We start from the raw sequence: 16,439 nt of genomic DNA, 5'->3' as shown, positions 1-16,439 counted from the left end.
TTCTTTTTTTTTTTTTTTTTACCACATTTTTAGTAGATTTCTTGTTCATCTTGTTTGTAACGTAAAGAAACGGCATGAAGTAGTTCAAACATTTTTCCATTTTTTAGCCTATCTGGAAATAATAACTCTGATCTTTACCACATTTCTAAATTTACAGAATCTGACCTCAAGTGTAAAAAAACACCCACAAGAGATTCCACATTATGATAATTTATTAAACAAACGTGAAACCAAAACGAAAATATTTTATGTCCACAAAAGTATAAAATTATTCTGATACACCTTTGAGGGTCTTATTAAGCTGCTTATAACTTCTACTTAACAAAATATCAATGCAATAATAAATAAAATTAAATCAGTTAAAGAAAAAAAAACATTTACTCTTATCAAAAAGTAAAAATAAAGTAGAAAACATGTCACATTTCTCCTATTGAAATACTTTCTGGACAGTCACAATCTGGCAACAAATTCCTCCAAACGTTGCTGCAGGTTCTGGAGGAGTTTTCTGATTCTGGCCCATTTCAAGCTGGAGTTCCTATTACGTTTCATGTGTAACAGTATGGGTAGGGTACGAGAGGCAGCGTAGGAACCAGCCGGAGCCGGGGGCCTTGCTGGTACAGGGGCCCGCAGGTTAGAGCCGCGCAGACCGCAGGGTGGGACGGGAACGCCGGGATGAAGCCGCGCTGCTCCTCTTCCTCCTCCTTTCCCCGCACAGTCACGGTCTCCTTCCTCCACTTGGTGCGTCGGTTCTGGAACCAGATCTTGACCTGAGTCTCGGACAGACGGAGGGCCGCGGCGATCGTGTGACGCTCCAGCACCGACAGGTAGTGGCTTCTCTGGAAGCTGAACTCCAGAACCCGCAGCTGTTCCGGGGTGAAGGCGGTGCGGATCCGACGACTCTTCACCTTGAGCCGGGGTAGTGACTCTGTTTTACCCACCGTATGGTGCTCCGTCTTTCCATCTCCCTCATTAGGATTATGATTTTCTAAAGAAGAAAAAAGGAGAAAAAAAGTTAAAGTCATCGACAATTTGAAAAGATTCTAAATAAGATTTGAGCTGATTTTTCACCTGCAGCTGATTCCTCCCCAGTCGAGTTTAATTTCCGGGTAAACTTAGTCGGATTCAAGATATCCTCCACTGAAAATGGTGTTCTTTGGCTCTGTGGTACTTTGACTGTAACTGGCTGCATGTCTGCTTCTGGGGCCTCCCGGGCCCCTTGTGAGTCAATATATATATATATAGGCATCTCTTTCAGATGTGCATTTTATTCTAAGTGAGGCCATTCGGCTCACAGGAACAATCGTAACTTTTGCAGACACGCTCCGGCCTTGTGGGACCCCCGTGCTGGCCCTTCACAATGTAAATGAGGAGGATCCGGAGGGCCCCCTGAGCTTGTTAATTATTGTGCGGCATCTGGTCAAAATGTGCGCTCTTTCATTCCCTCCGTGTTACTTTTTGTACTCGGACTTGTCATTGTTTGCAAATAGGAGATTTTTTCACGGGTGAAGGCTCGTTGTGATGCTAATTTATAGACCCGTGGAGGGGAAAGTTGGAACCTCTTCGTCTTTGTGTTACAGTTTCCAAAAGCACCATTTGTCCTGTTATTGTGTGGCTTGTGTGTGTGTGCGCGCGCGCGCGTGCGTGCGTGCGTGTGTGTGTGTGTGTGTGTGTGTTTGGGGGGAAAGGAGGGGCAAAGACAAGTTTATGACAGAACATCTCATTATTCCAACTCTCTTGCAATCCCTTGTGCAAAAGTGATCAAAGTTTGAACCTCTTCCCATTTCTTCATGTTAGTGCATTGTATTGGGATTGTACAGTTGAAACGAGAGGTTTGCTTCAAATAAAAATACTCTTTTTGTCACTGTCTGAAGTTAAATCAGACCAAACTTCTCTTGTTTTAGTTTATTTAGAATTACAAAAATTGTTTTCTATTTGCTAAATGCCAAAAAACTGTTGAGAACATTTTAGAGATTAAAAAAAATTCTCCTGACAGATCCGGTGGAACTGGGTCAAGTACTGAGCTTCTTCTGATCTTGAAGACATAAAAAAAAAATCAATCTCGACATGTTCTTTGTCTTATTATTGTGGCATTTAGCAAATAAATAAGTTTGTGTTTCTAGCCGAGCTGAAAGCTGTACTTGCAGCGACACACTAAAGTTTTGGTCCCATGGGAACGGAAGAGAAATAAATGCATCTCACACTTTTTTGATTTCTGCTAAAGCATCGAAAAACAAGTATTATGTACACATACAGGTCCTTCTCAAAAAATTAGCATATTGTGATAAAGTTCATAATTTTCCATAATGTAATGTTAAAAATTAAACTGTCATATATTTTAGATTCATTGCACACCAACTGAAATATTTCTGGTCTTTTATTGTTTTAATACTGATAAGTTTGGCAAACAGCTCATGAAAACCCCAAATCCCTGTCTCAAAAAATTAGCATATCATGAAAAGATTCTCTGAACGAGCAATTAACCGAATTAATCATCTGAATCAACAAAGTAACTCTAAACACCTGCAAAAGATTCCTGAGGCCTTTAAAAACTCCCAGCCTGGTTCATTACTCAAAACCGCAATCATGGGTCAGACTGCTGACCTGACTGCTGTCCAGAAGGCCATCACTGACACCCTCAAGCAAGAGGGTGAGACACAGAAAGAAATTTCTGAACGCATAGACTGTTCCCAGAGTGCTGTATCAAGGCACCTCAGTGGGAAGGAAAAAGTGTGGCAGAAAACGCTGCAAAACGAGAAGAGGTGACTGGACCTCCATAACACCTCAGCAGAGCCACAGGCTGATTGCCTCCACGCCGCATTGAAGGCTGCAAAAGGATTCCTGACCAAGTATTGAATGCATAACTTAACATAATTATTTGAAGGTTAACTTTTTTGGTATTAAAACACATTTCTTTTATTGGTCGGATGAAATATGCAAATTCTTTGAGACAGGGATTTTGGGTTTTCATGAGCTGTTTGCCAAAATCATCAGTATTAAAACAATAAAAGACCAGAAATATTTCAGTTGGTGTGCAATGAATCTAAAATATATGACAGTTTAATTTTTATCATTACATTATGGAAAATAATTAACTTTATCACAATATGCTAATTTTTTGAGAAGGACCTGTATATATAGTGTTTGTATTAGTGCAAAGCAGTTTCTACAAAGTAGTTTGTATTAGTCTGTCACATAAAATCCCAATTAATCACAAAACATTGCAACTGTAAAGGGTGTGAATTCTTCTGTAAGTCCCTATGCTCATGTTTTTATATTTAAACTCCCCACTAAGCTTTGAACATCTCCATTACCTTTATAATTAATCCTGACTGCCTCACCTTTTAGCCCACATTACTGCTGATAGTTTCCTAATAACTTTAATGGCTGCAGCTCTCGGCATCATGGGGGGGATTCAGATTACAGCAGGGGAGAGGAGGTAAGGGTCACTGAGGGGGAGGCAGGACTGGAGTAAATGTTCCTGAATGTGACAGCTGCCACATCGCTCCCAGCTACCGACATCTACAGAGCGGCTGGTATTGTTGGACTGGGACAGGCCGGCCCACCAGGACAATTAGCAGATGTCTACAGTTGGCTTGACCTTCTCTGACCCTGGGCTTTATCTCTCAGTACAAGAGAGTCGGGGATAGACTCAGAACAACAAGAAGAAATGATTAACAAAGTGTTTCACAATCATGCATTTAGTGTTCCCAACCTGCATTATTTAAATTTTGCGATTGATTTGATATAACTGAGACACCATGTTGAATCTATGCCACAGAGAATTAAGGCAGTTCTCAGGTTAATGAAATTATTTATGTCAAGTTATTTTCATGTGCTTAAACGGTCAAAATCTAGACCTGAGAATCTGTGAAAACACCTGAAATCACTTGCTCTGTGTCTCTGCTTCCAGTCTAAATGAGCTTGAGTAAGTTTGCAAAAGTGAGTGAGCAAAAATGTCATTTGCAAATCCAGCAGAGGCATATTCCAAAGACTTACAGCTGGAAGTGTTGGAAAGGAGTTGAACACAAATGCACAACATCCCTTTTCAGATGATCTCTTTCCACAATCTGGAAATGTTCTCATAAAATCATTGCATGATGTGCTGATTAATAAACATGTGGTTTAATTTACAGTGTGACAGTCACATCTTCATCCAAATGTCACAGATGTGTCTTCTCTAGAAGAGGGAAGAAGAGGAGAGCACACCGCCATTATCTCCTTAATCACTTGAGGGCGTTTAAGACAACACCAGGGGAGGTTTTCAGCATTCCAGTGCTTCTTTGTCCAAACTCTGCTGGCACACTTGCTATTGTGCTCGTTGCATTCATGCTGGTGAGTGAACAACCCTGCAAAGATCTTAATAACTGAAAGTGGTGTGAGGTGGTCCTACATCCACAAAAAGCCTTGTTTCCTGTTACTCTTTAGTGGAAAGCAATTAAAGGAAGGGGTGAACGAGCGTAACGAGAGAGAACCTTTGTGACGACAAGTCTGTGAAGTAATATTCTGAATTCTGTTCTCTGGGACATTAATTAGTTAAGGTCTGATAAGAGCTCACCTGCAAGTAACTACCACTGTTTAGTGTAATGGAAACAGTTAATTACAACATTGAATATTCAGTAGTGGAGCTGGATATCATCTGCATGGAAAAGATGACACATTAGAAAACTGCCTGATTATTTTTGCCTTGGCGAGGAAAAAAGAGAATAGGTCCTAAGACTCAGCCCTGTGGTGTCCCACATAGGAGGCTCTGGGAGTCAGATGCAGTCTGGGTTACAAAAACACTTGATGTTCTGCAAGGTAGGAGCTATGCTGCTCTGGAGCCAGACATGATGGACCACATCTCTGAAATACTGTGATCTACAGTGACAAAAATGTGTGTAAGATCCAGGAGAACCACTATAGTGGCTGCTCCAGAGTCAGCTGACACGTCACTAGAAACTTTGAGTAGAGCAGTGTCTGTGGAGTGTTTACAAAAGCCAGACTAAATTTATGTTTTTCTGTATAAACAATTAACTGTTCTTCCACTATTTTTTAGATAAGTTTTGATATAAATGGGATCTTGGAGAAAGGCCTGTAATTTTTACGCTGTGTAGAATCTGAATGGCTTAACAGCTGCTTGCTTAAAAGAACTTGGGTCCATGTGTGTTAAAAGTGACATGCCGCAAATTCCAAAAATACAGAGCAGGAAAAACCTTTTTAAATAACACTGCAGGGAGGGTGACGAGGTAGATCATTTCATTTGGTCGAATAAAAATGAAATGTCAGAGTCATTGGATCAAACATCTTTAGAAACTGTGAAAGTGGAGAGTCCATTATGATAGACAAGGACTTCTCCTCACATGATTGATTTTTAGCAGACACAAAAAAGACAGTCTGAGTGACACCGTGCTGAGCATTTGTGTTCCTTTTCCAATATTAATGAAAAGAGCGAAAAAAGGGAAATAACAGTTTTGGTACCTCAGACCACCCTTTTCATTAAAATTATATATATTGGGTTAAAAAGTTTTTTGTTTCAATGTGGAAACATATTTTATTGCTTTATAACCACAAATTTCAATGTACTTGAAATGATATGTTACATATCGACATAAATTTCAAATAAAAAAATAATTTAATCAAACTTGGATACTATGGAAAAAAAACATCTCTCTTTCAAAGTCTGCACGGTTTTGATTATAATTTACAACAAATAAATGTAAGTTTTAGAACACTCTATTGACTTCAATTGTAGTTCTTTTTGTAACCTGCTGTGTCGCTATTGCTTTCATCAAAAAGAAAAAGCGGAAGTCGCACTCCCGCGATACTTTTTTGTTTTCATTGATTTCTAAACATGGCGTCTGAATTGCAAGCGGGTACCGTAGCTGCAGCAGAAAAGGACTTGGCTGTCGGGTATGTCTGTTTTGTGTCCATCTTTCCCGAAAATTACAGAAGTTATCATAGTAATTCAGCTGACATATTAAAGTTTCGCAGACATGTAAGGCGCGTTTTCAGGAGGAAGACCGTTAGCAGAATAGCTAGCTAACAAATGATGTGCACACGAACTGCCACGAGTAAAATGAAACAACAAAGCTATTTTTTAAAACCACAAAACGTACCTACACCTTATTTACTGACGGTTAAATATCATTTCGCTTGGCACCATGCATGCGAACTCTGCAAATTAAAGCGTGACAGTTTATATTTGTTCACTTGAATTTCATACTCATTCAATAATATTCATTCAAATTATAGCTAACAACGTTCTCTAAACACCCTAAAATCAAGTTTTAAATTAGTACATTTATAGTACTAAGTATTAATTTACCGCAAGTTTGGCTGCATAAGCTCCATTTTGCATGCGAATACCGACTGAAGTAGCTTAAATGGTTGCAGAACAGAATGCCTTTAGTGAGAAAGTGAGAATAGCTTTGTTATGGGTGAAAAACAAGACGGTTCGACAGAATAGGTAGTGACTCTCATACTGTTTTTTGCTAAAAAAAAAAAAAAAAGCCTAAAATGCAGAACTAAATGTTTAAATGTTTTCGTCTCTCTTCTGAATTTCAGGGATGCCTCCTTTGGGGAACAGCCTCCCAGTATGGATACAGAGTCATCAAGTGGCAAAGAGGGGATGGTAATATTTTCATTTTGGTATTAATATGTTTGAGATTAACATTTACTTTTTAAATTATTTTCAGTCTCATTTAACATGCTGTTTATCTTAATACATCTTGTGTAGTTAGAAAGTGTGAGCTCTTAAAGCACAAATGTAAAGTTTGCTGGTGTCTTTATGTAATCAAACAAACGGCATGTAAATGTTTCTTGCATTTAGCTGTCAACAGAGGGTAGTGCCATTCTTTGAAAGCATTTCAAAGAATGGCACTACTTCTTGCCAGTAGTAGTGCCACTACTGTTGAATATTTCAGTACTTACTGCACATCCTGCTGTTCTCCAACAAGGAACTTAGTGGCAAAATTAACAACTTCCTGCTTTGGTCAGAAGTTATATTTAAAGAATGCTTCCCTACCTAACAGTGCATGCTATTTATGGGTGATGTTTAGTTTTTATGACTGTGTGGCGGTGTTTTCATCAGGAAGCTGCTGGCGATGGCTCAGAAGCCGCCGATGCTCTGACAGGATCCGGGGATGAGGAGAGCGGGCGGCAGCTCGGGGAGGTGGAGCTGCAATGCGCCTTGTGCATGAAGTGGTTCACAGCGGAAACGTTTGGGATCGAAACCGCGTATGTTTTGTTCAGAATATAGGTGTCGGCTTCTGTTTGATGCACATGCAGCTGTTAACTGCCTGTTTCCACCACAGGACATGTCTTCCCTTCATGACCAATTACGTGTTTCACTGCAATGTCTGCCATCACAGCGGCAACACATACTTCCTCAGGAAACAAGCCAGTAGGTATTCTGGGTGCTGAAACCCGACTATCGAGGTTCGTTCCTTTTTAGTATGTTAATTATTCCACTGTGTGTTTTGTTAGACTTGAAGGAAATGTGCCTCACAGCTTTGGCGAACCTCACATGGAGGTCCAGAACACAAGATGAGCATCCTAAGACCATGTTCTCCAAAGATAAGGTGGGAGTGGATCTTTTTAAGGTGCTGGTGACCTTGGGTGGTCATAAAGAAAGGATTTTAATGTGTAACTCAAACTCACTGTTTTTTTTTTCCAATTACAATTTTGATTATTATGTCAAATACGAAGAGATTCACTAAAACTAGGGCCACATGTTAATTTTAATTAATTATATAGATTTCAACATGTTAAAACATTTTAAAGGGGTGATATTGTGTAAAATCAACTTTTTTGAGCTACATTATTCCTTCATCAAAAATATACCTGGAGTGTGACCTTGATTATTTTATGCATGTTTGAGAAATCATTTCATCTCCATGGCAACCACTAAGATGTGGAAAACACCTAGTTGGACCTAGCATCATTAGAACTTCTGCCTCCCTTCCCCTGTAACACCCCCATTCAGCTCCTTATTATTATTGCCCACTAATCTGCTCTTTACAATCAAAAAATAAAAACATGCTGAGTGAGAATTATTTTCTTCATTCACATTCCTCCATGTTTTTTTTTTTGCAGGATATCATTCCATTTATTGATAAGCACTGGGAATGCATGACGACCCGTCAGAGACCGGGGAAGCTCACCTGGCCCAACAACATAGTGAAGACAATGGTAACGTAGAGTGTTCCTGGAGACCAGTGGTCGCTTTGAATACACTCGTCCCTCTCCCCATACACACCGGGGTTCTTTTCATTCTGAGTTCCAGGATTCATCAAATAAGCATACCATTATTGTTGTATTGTTTTGTTAATTTTCTAGAGCAAAGAGCGAGATGTGTTCCTTGTGAAAGAACACCCTGACCCCGGCAGTAAGGATCCGGAGGAGGAGTACCCCAAGTTTGGCCTTTTAGATCAGGTAATTACTGCTAAGTATGTAAACACACACACCATGTTTCAACTCAATCTGAATGTTTTGTGAAGGTTTGTGTTCTTTTCTGCTTAGGACCTGGGAAGCATAGGACCCTCATATGACACTCAGAAACAGACCACTGGAACCCCAGCAGCCGGTGGGCTCAATGGTAAGAGTTAAATAAAGAAACTGTCATAGATCAGCTTGTTTTTTGAGCCATCCTTTACTAGAAGAAGCATAGTGTTTGAGAATGTTTTCATGTATTCATACATGCCTACAGACGGTTAAACTTATGCAAACGAAGGCAGCAAATGTTTTTGTTCCACCTTGAGTTGTTCTGTCCTGTTACTGTTTAGATATTCAGAACAGACATTCATACCAGACCTGAATGGAATCACTATCTTGGTGCAGATACTATTTATTGACAATTACACATAACAAAAGAAATAAACCACTCATTGAAGAAACTATTGATCTCTTCAAAATGAGAAGTTTTCAAGAATGTTAGAAGCAAAGTAATAAACCAACCCAGAATTTATATTATGCTCATGAAACACTGAGTTGTTAAATCTATACAAGGATTTGCTGTTGGTTATTATATTTAAAGAATAACTAGCTATTATCTAAACTGCTTGCTGAAAATATATAATATGCATATGTGGAAGTATTTGACTACTGACCTTATATTTATGCTAAAATCACATGTCCAAAAATAAATTCTATTCTTTGTCATCTTTATTTTCACACAACCTACACATTTACTTAAAACTGACAATAATTGATTGCTTTAAGGAGTTTGGATTTTGTTCACAAACAGCAAAAATAATCAGGTTACTTGTTAAAAACAAAAACCAAAAACAAACAAAAAAAAGCCAAGCCTGAATGCAGGCAGTGTCCAGAAATGATGACCGGAGTGTTTGTGTGCATTGTTTTCCAGGTGGATCTTCTTTCTCAGGTGAATATGTTACATTTTGACACCTGGAGCTTCTCAGTGTGTTTGTGTGTCTTGTAATCTGCTGGATAGAAGTTGGCTCTGAGGTTTTAGTCCCCCCTCGACCCCTCTCCTCCAGCACAATCCCTCAAATCCCTTTACTCTGCTATCTCAAACCAAAACATGATTCCTAATAAGCATCTTGTGGGCAACTTCATCCATGTGCTGATGTAACCTCCCTGTCTGCTTTTTTTTTATTTTATTTTTTGCATCGGCTCTGTGCAGCAACCCCCAAACCATTGAACATACAGTGCCTTGCATAAGTATTCGTACCACATATTCCATGTCGCAACAACAAATTTCAATGTTTTATTGGGATTTTCTGTGACAGACCAACACAAACTAGTGGATAATTATGTGGAAGCACAAATGATTTATGGTTTTAATTTAAAAAATTTTTTCCACAAATTCAAATATGAACGTTTTGAATTTACCTTTACAAAACCATAAGGTATAGTTAGTGATTTTTCCACCAGCCTTGTAATGGATACAAGGAACAAGTGGAAGAAGAAGCTCTGGTCAGATGAGAAAACGAAACTTTCTGTTTATGGAAGTAATAATGGATATTATAGTTTATTGATGGATTTTATAGTTTATTCATTAATGAGAGTAGAAAGGAATGTTGTAAGAAGACCACAAGATGAAGATTGCAATAAAAAGAAAAGCACAACTAATAGTGTGTTTTGCAACTTCTATAGAGAAATAGAATGTATGTGTAAGGATGTTTAACAAAGATTTTTTGTGATAAACGTGATTCAAAAGAAATGCATCAATGTTTGGTTCTATATAGCATCATATTCAGACTTAATGGTTCTGAATACAAATTCATCAAGTCACATTTTCCATGTTTTTATTGGTAAAAAAAGAAAAAAGAAAAAGAAAATCATGTATTTTTTCCCCACAGTAACATTTATGGACCTCTTTGTGTTGGCCTGTCACATAAAACCCCAATAAAAATAATACATATTGGTGGTTATGTGACAAAATCAGAAAAGGTTTCAGGGGTATGACTTCTTTTGCAATTCGCTGTAGCTTCCACATGTCTGGCTTGCTGCTAACAGGCTCTGACGTCCTTTAGAAGCTTCCTGTGTGAAATGACAGTCTGCCTCCAGGGTGAAGTCTACCTGAGAGCAGAGTGCCATTTTTTAGTTGCTGTTGGCCTTCCCTTATGCTAATTAGCCTCATCATCCTCCCTCTCTTTAAACGGAGGTAGAAAAAGCTCATTTTTTCCTCCTTGAATGAGTCCTGTTCCTCAAATAGTTCTCTGGGTCTGAGGACTTTACATGTTATTAGGACAAGTGATGGGTAGTAGTCATATCCTTATTATGGTTTCATTTATATTTATATCTATTTTATTGAGTTTGTATAGTTGTTACTGATTCTCATATTTTATTATTTTAAGCACTTTCAAATAGAGCTGCACTGATCTGATATTGATGTCTGTAGATATCTAGATATTGAAAAAATTCCAGATCGGGTATTGGTGACGACGTTCCCGATCCAAAAGAGCAGATCTATTCAATCTAATCTGTACTTTGTGTTCTGAGTGATGTCAAGCTGTTTCATTTATTTTACGTTATATTTAGAATTACTAACTGCACTTTCTGAACTATTTGAAAGAAGGTTTGTTAAAGTTTATACTGAACATGTTTGATCAAGGTAGTCAAACCATTGTTTCTGTCAGTTTCACTTTCCTTCTCATTTATTTCACATCGGCTGTTCTACTCCTAATCCCACTGACTGAACAAATTAAAGATGATTTTCCATGGTTGACCAAGCTTGTGACGCTATGGGTTTATTTAAGTGAGCTGTACTGGTGCGGAGTTATCAAATAAATTTGTAATTCAGTACATTTATGTCTGTTAAAAAAAAATTGTTTTAGGTCAATTCAGCAGCAATCTGATTGGTATCGGCCGATACAAAACCTCAGATATCTGAAGATATCGGAAGTGGAAAAAAGTGGGTCATTGCATCTGTACTTTCAAATATCCTGTAGGTAATGTATATATATATATAAAAAAAAACAACAAAACAACAATCATCTTGGTACAAAGCATTGAAAATTAAAACAGTAGGCCCCCAGAAAGTTAGGTGACGTTAATTCCTGCTGTTATGTTCCTGGTCTTTCACCCATGTTGGCCAAATAACCTGCTTTGCCTTTGTGTTCATGTGTTCACTGGCAGTCTGACGTATTCACCTCCTGTTGTTTCACTACAAACCGTTTTTCAGACGATTCGACTTTGTGTGTTATGAACCTACACAGAGCAGCTCAGACTGCTGCTGGTTGAGCGCTCACTGTTATTCCAGAAACGCTCAGAGACTGTGGTCTGAGGTCTGTCTGCAGCTGTTTGACTGATGTATTCTGACTTAGCAATGAGGAGCTGGGCGTCCTTGGATATCAGCTAAGAATGATCACTGATGGCTGATGGGAAAGAGTTAAAAACAATGGCAAATATTCTTCTATTCCAGATGTGAACAGGACACAAAATCTATGTATTTTAGTCGTTTTATGATGACAATTGAAGTGGTAGACATTGTTTCACACCAATGTAATAAATGGATATTTCCAAGTTATAAAAAGAAAACTTGCACTGACACTACCAGTATGTCTTTTATTGCTCTTATAGATTGTTTTTAAAAGCATTTGATAAAAAAAAATCCTTTCATCATCTTTGGGTTCTTATTTGAGATCAGGTCTAACTTGCACAAACAATAAATAAATATATATATATATATATATATATATATATATATATATATATATATATATATATATATATATATATATATATATATATATATATATATATATATATATATTTTTTTTTTTTTTTTACATGGATATCTAGAGGTCTATGCTTCAAAAACTTAATCATAGCACTATTCTAGTTATTAAAGGTGATTAAGTTAATAATAAATAAATAGTAAATTTACTATTTATTTATATAATTCTTGGATATGTGACATGTATTAAAAGCTGCCAGTATAAATGTGGAAGTAAAATGGCTCAAGTAGTCCCTCCAGTTCTTCCTTGGAAATTCATTCAAAATCAAAAGCCCCCCTCATTTTTGTCACACAAATGTGAGTTCAATGCAAAAGTTTCTGCAAAATGAATGAAAAACATTTGGTTTAAGTGACTAACTCTCACCTGCAAAGTGACAGTGTTTCTTACTTCTATAACCCTGCTGCCTCAGCCCTATTTTATGTCGGGTTGTAGTCCGTGATTGGTACTGCGAGTAAGAAAAGTCTAGCTATTTAAGGTTTTTAAATAATAAAAATGTTTGTGTCCAGTCTGTCTGCTTATTTGTTTTGTCATAATTTTTAGGTAGATTTTGGAAGTAGTTTAATAAGTAAACAATATAGTGAAATTTCTTGCAAATATTTCTGAAGTGGTGTCACAAAATCAGTGGTTTTGATTGCAAAAAAAAAAAAAAAAAACTATTGCAAAATGCTGAAGGGACTAATTAATGGAGGCTTAAATGGAGCAGCCACAGCTTCAACCTGTTTGTGTGTTCTGTGGTCCCCTGTCAGCTGAGTGTATGCTGCCCTTGCTGCTGAATGCTCATGCTCTTGTTTGGGTACATCTTTTTTTGATTGCACTTTTTAACTTTCTTGTGCTTTTAAAGGTGCTCTGGCCCCTGGCCCTGGAAAAGGAAGGGGGGCCAAACGTAAACAACAGCAGCAGCAGCAGGAGGGAACGACTGCAGGAGCAACAAAGAGAACCAGGAGGTATGACGTATAAATACAAATCTGGGACAACTCTGAGTGAGAACGTGATGAAACAGCCTCACTGTTTGTTCCTCACATTTGACCCTTTGTTACACAGTGACCCGTTGTTCTCAGCCCAGAGACTGCCCCCTCATGGTTACCCACTGGAACACCCATTCAACAAAGATGGCTATCGCTACATCCTGGCAGAGCCAGACCCTCATGCTCCGGACCCCGAGAAACTGGAGCTGGACTGCTGGGCTGGAAAACCCATTCCTGGTGATCTGTACCGGGCCTGTCTGTACGAGAGGGTGCTGCTGGCCTTACATGACAGAGGTACAACAACGTCGCCAGACTTTCCAAGACTAGGATCTGTTCATGAATCATGACCCAACGTTTCACCCGATGTGTCGCAGCACCTCAGCTGAAGATCTCAGACGACCGGCTGACGGTGACGGGGGAAAAGGGCTACTCCATGGTCCGGGCTTCACACGGCGTGAGGAAAGGAGCCTGGTACTTTGAAGTGACTGTGGATGATATGCCCCCAGAGACGGCAGCTAGACTGGGCTGGTCTCAACCGCTTGGTCAGTATTCCCTCACAGAACTGTAAACTTTATACCAACATTTACTATGTAGTAGCCTGGTAAAAACCAGCTTCTTGTTCTATGCTTTGCTTCATACCAGGAGTATTCAACTCCAGACCTAAAGGGCCAGTATCCTGCAGCTTTTAGATGTGTCAGTGGTTCAGTGACCTGAATCAAATGGCTGAATTACCTCCTGAGTAAGCAGTCAAGTTCTCCAGAGTTCTGCTAATGATCTGATTATTTTACTCAGGTGTCTTGAAGCACAGACACATTTAGAAGTTGCAGGACACTGTCTGTGGTCTAAACCCTTGGCTATTAAGAAGTGACGACTTGCTGGAGGCGGGGATTGAATCTGATTTTACTCGATCACTGATGTTTGGCTGTGATGTATGTAATGTGCCAGCTCAATTAAACTTACTGTAAATTGCGTTCGCTGTAAGCAACTCCGTTGGGGGTAGGGACATTACATCTTTGCCAACAATAAAATGTCTTATGCTCTCCTTTTCCTCCGACTTTAATTGCTCAGTACCTGGAAACATGGTCAACTCGGACTGAATGGCCCCTTCTGTTCGCGGATTGATCTGGTTTAAATCTAATCAGAGAAATTGAACTCAGTGGGTGAATTTCTGGATGGAGCACTGAAGGGAGATGGGTAACAAGCAGAACTGCGTAGAAAGGCAATGCCCAGGCTGACCATGTAGAGTATGGAGCATGTTCCTTTTGTCTGGAGATTCAGTAGAGATCGAACTCATGAACTCTTTTCTTATGCTCAAATTTCAGGCAACCTTCAGGCTCCTCTGGGTTATGACAAGTTCAGCTACTCTTGGCGGAGTAAGAAGGGGACTCGCTTTCACCAGTCGATAGGGAAGCATTACTCCTCAAGCTACGGTCAGGGGGACACACTGGGCTTCTTCATAGAGCTGCCTGATGAAACGGAGACAGCAAAGGCTCTTCCAGACACATACAAGGACAAGGTAAGCACCTGATACATAAAACTCACCTCACAATGGTTAGAGTCTCTGCTGTCGATTGGTTCATACCAGCTGCTCTGATTGATGGTTGTTTTCATGACTCTCTCTCCAGGCGCTTATTAAATTCAAGAGCTACCTGTACTTTGAGGAGAAGGACTATGTAGACAAAGCGGAGAAAAGCCTGAAGTCGGTGAATCCCAGCAGGGTGAGGAGACTCAAAGGCAAACATGCTCAAAGGCATCTTTGAGCAAATAAAGTTAGAGAAGTTGATGGTGTTGACTCTGGAGTGTTGTATTTCAGATGTTGTTCTATAAAAACGGTGTTAACCAAGGAGTTGCCTTTGAGAACCTCTTTGAAGGCATCTACTTTCCTGCAATCTCCTTGTACAAGAGCTGTACGGTCAGTACAGGATCAGGACACGTATTTCTGTCCTTAAACAACCAGATTAGTAAACTTTACTTTCTCTTCTTCACAGGTTTCTGTCAACTTTGGGCCTCAATTCAAATACCCACCTAAGGACATTAAATACCAACCGGTGAGAGCTTTTCACTTATGTACTTACTACTTTTTACCAATCTGACCTAACTAACTCCACACCTGCTGATTGCTCATGTTGGAATGTATTTCCGTTCACTCTCTCAGATGAGTGACATGGGTTGGGGTGCAGTGATCGAGCATACACTGGCGGATATGCTGTACCACGTTGAGACGGAGGTGGACGGACGCCGCAGCCCGCCATGGGAGGGATAAATGTAGAGCAGTTCATAAGCCGTTCCACCATCAGACATCTAAACAATGCTAAACGGAGCATAGGTAAATAATTTACCCTCTTTAGATCCACCAGCTACAACCACAGTCGTGATTATTAAGACTTGGTGGCATAAACCATCCCCTTCTGAGATGTGCCATCAGAATAAACTGATCGCTGGTGCTCTGACACATCATCATAATGGAGCCTGATCTGCCATACGTTCCACCCAACAGTCGATCCTTTTACAGTCCTTCTGGGAAGAGAGTCTGGTCCTTAATCCATAGCGTTTTCTGTGTTTTTGTTATTTACTGTTTTATACTTTGGATTAAAAAATAAATGTGTTTAATGGAAAAAAGCTGTTCATTTGTGTGAACTGTCTTGATTTGAAGGATAATGCGGTGCAGATCAAGCAGGCAGCATGCTGAGAAGTACCGAGGCAAACAAGAGGGACACCAAGTCAGTATTTGGAAGCGTGGCCAACATGAACAGAACGGCTTTGTTGACTGTCTCCACAAACAGGCAGACTACTGAAACAGTTAGTTCAGTAGTCTGCGCAGGAAATTGATGTCACCTTTCCCAACTAATTGGAACACTTGTTGAAATTCTGCTGGAAAAATCCAGTTCAGTTTGTGAAAACCCATACAGAGTAGTGAAGTTAAATAAAACGCGATAATTTAGTGAAGGAATAAAGTAGCAGTGGCTTAGCTGAAGGTTTCAGCCTCCTCGAATTCCCATTCTTCAAAATAATAGGTAAGAGAAGTTGTTGCTGCTTTTGTATTGCAGACATTTTTGATGAAGTCTTGCATTAAACCTGAAATCACGTGACTCGTGATAATTGGCCTCCGTTTCTAAAAACGATTCCGTGAGCCAGTTATTTATAGGTGTGGAGCAAAGAATGGCATGCCAGGCTAAAAATAATTTCAGCATTTTTATGGCAGTAAGAAAAATATTTCTTTCTAAGAAAACAAAAATACTTCCTGTAATCATGAGAAGTTTGCTTTGGAAAGCGTTGCTTGCTTTAATTAGTT

The 16,439-nt window shown here is 39.3% G+C and overlaps 2 protein-coding genes across 3 annotated transcripts; one reads left to right on the top strand and one right to left on the bottom strand.

The window, feature by feature from the left end:
* Nucleotides 1–1,413, bottom strand: pnx (posterior neuron-specific homeobox). Its single transcript, XM_088010643.1, has 2 exons — nucleotides 1,069–1,413; nucleotides 1–985 (listed from the first exon to the last, which is right to left on the bottom strand). Exons 1-2 carry the CDS (start codon nucleotides 1,244–1,246, stop codon nucleotides 546–548), a joined length of 618 nt encoding a protein of 205 aa, XP_087866769.1. The 5' UTR covers nucleotides 1,247–1,413; the 3' UTR covers nucleotides 1–545.
* Nucleotides 1,414–5,783: 4,370 nt separating this feature from the next.
* Nucleotides 5,784–15,766, top strand: ash2l (ash2 like, histone lysine methyltransferase complex subunit). Of its 2 annotated transcripts, XM_014969052.2 has the most exons (17): nucleotides 5,784–5,889; nucleotides 6,544–6,610; nucleotides 7,070–7,215; nucleotides 7,293–7,381; nucleotides 7,465–7,559; nucleotides 8,074–8,169; nucleotides 8,317–8,412; nucleotides 8,500–8,575; nucleotides 9,344–9,361; nucleotides 13,024–13,126; nucleotides 13,224–13,441; nucleotides 13,522–13,689; nucleotides 14,470–14,663; nucleotides 14,773–14,865; nucleotides 14,961–15,059; nucleotides 15,136–15,195; nucleotides 15,303–15,766. In XM_014969052.2, exons 1-17 carry the CDS (start codon nucleotides 5,831–5,833, stop codon nucleotides 15,408–15,410), a joined length of 1,785 nt encoding a protein of 594 aa, XP_014824538.1. In that variant the 5' UTR covers nucleotides 5,784–5,830; the 3' UTR covers nucleotides 15,411–15,766. The 2 variants fall into 2 exon arrangements, with proteins under 2 accessions (XP_014824538.1, XP_014824539.1); XM_014969053.2 differs by lacking the exon at nucleotides 9,344–9,361.
* Nucleotides 15,767–16,439: the final 673 nt, after the last annotated feature.

Source organism: Poecilia mexicana, unplaced genomic scaffold (genome assembly GCF_051168715.1).
Source record: "Poecilia mexicana isolate PSO_F unplaced genomic scaffold, ASM5116871v1 scaffold_12, whole genome shotgun sequence".
NCBI lineage: Eukaryota > Metazoa > Chordata > Actinopteri > Cyprinodontiformes > Poeciliidae > Poecilia > Poecilia mexicana.
The sequence above is the reverse complement of the archived record's forward strand: the minus strand, read 5'-3'. Positions and strand labels throughout refer to the sequence as shown.

Bases quoted from the DNA above. Each gene is read 5' to 3' on its own strand.
- pnx (XM_088010643.1), bottom strand. From the start codon at position 1,246: ATGCCTATATATATATATATTGACTCACAAGGGGCCCGGGAGGCCCCA. The intron at 986-1,068 runs GTGAAAAATCAG...TTTCTTCTTTAG, and splicing joins TGGGGAGGAATCAGCTGCAG to AAAATCATAATCCTAATGAG.
- ash2l (XM_014969052.2), top strand. From the start codon at position 5,831: ATGGCGTCTGAATTGCAAGCGGGTACCGTAGCTGCAGCAGAAAAGGAC. The intron at 6,611-7,069 runs GTAATATTTTCA...TGTTTTCATCAG, and splicing joins CAAGTGGCAAAGAGGGGATG to GAAGCTGCTGGCGATGGCTC. The intron at 8,170-8,316 runs GTAACGTAGAGT...TTAATTTTCTAG, and splicing joins ACAACATAGTGAAGACAATG to AGCAAAGAGCGAGATGTGTT.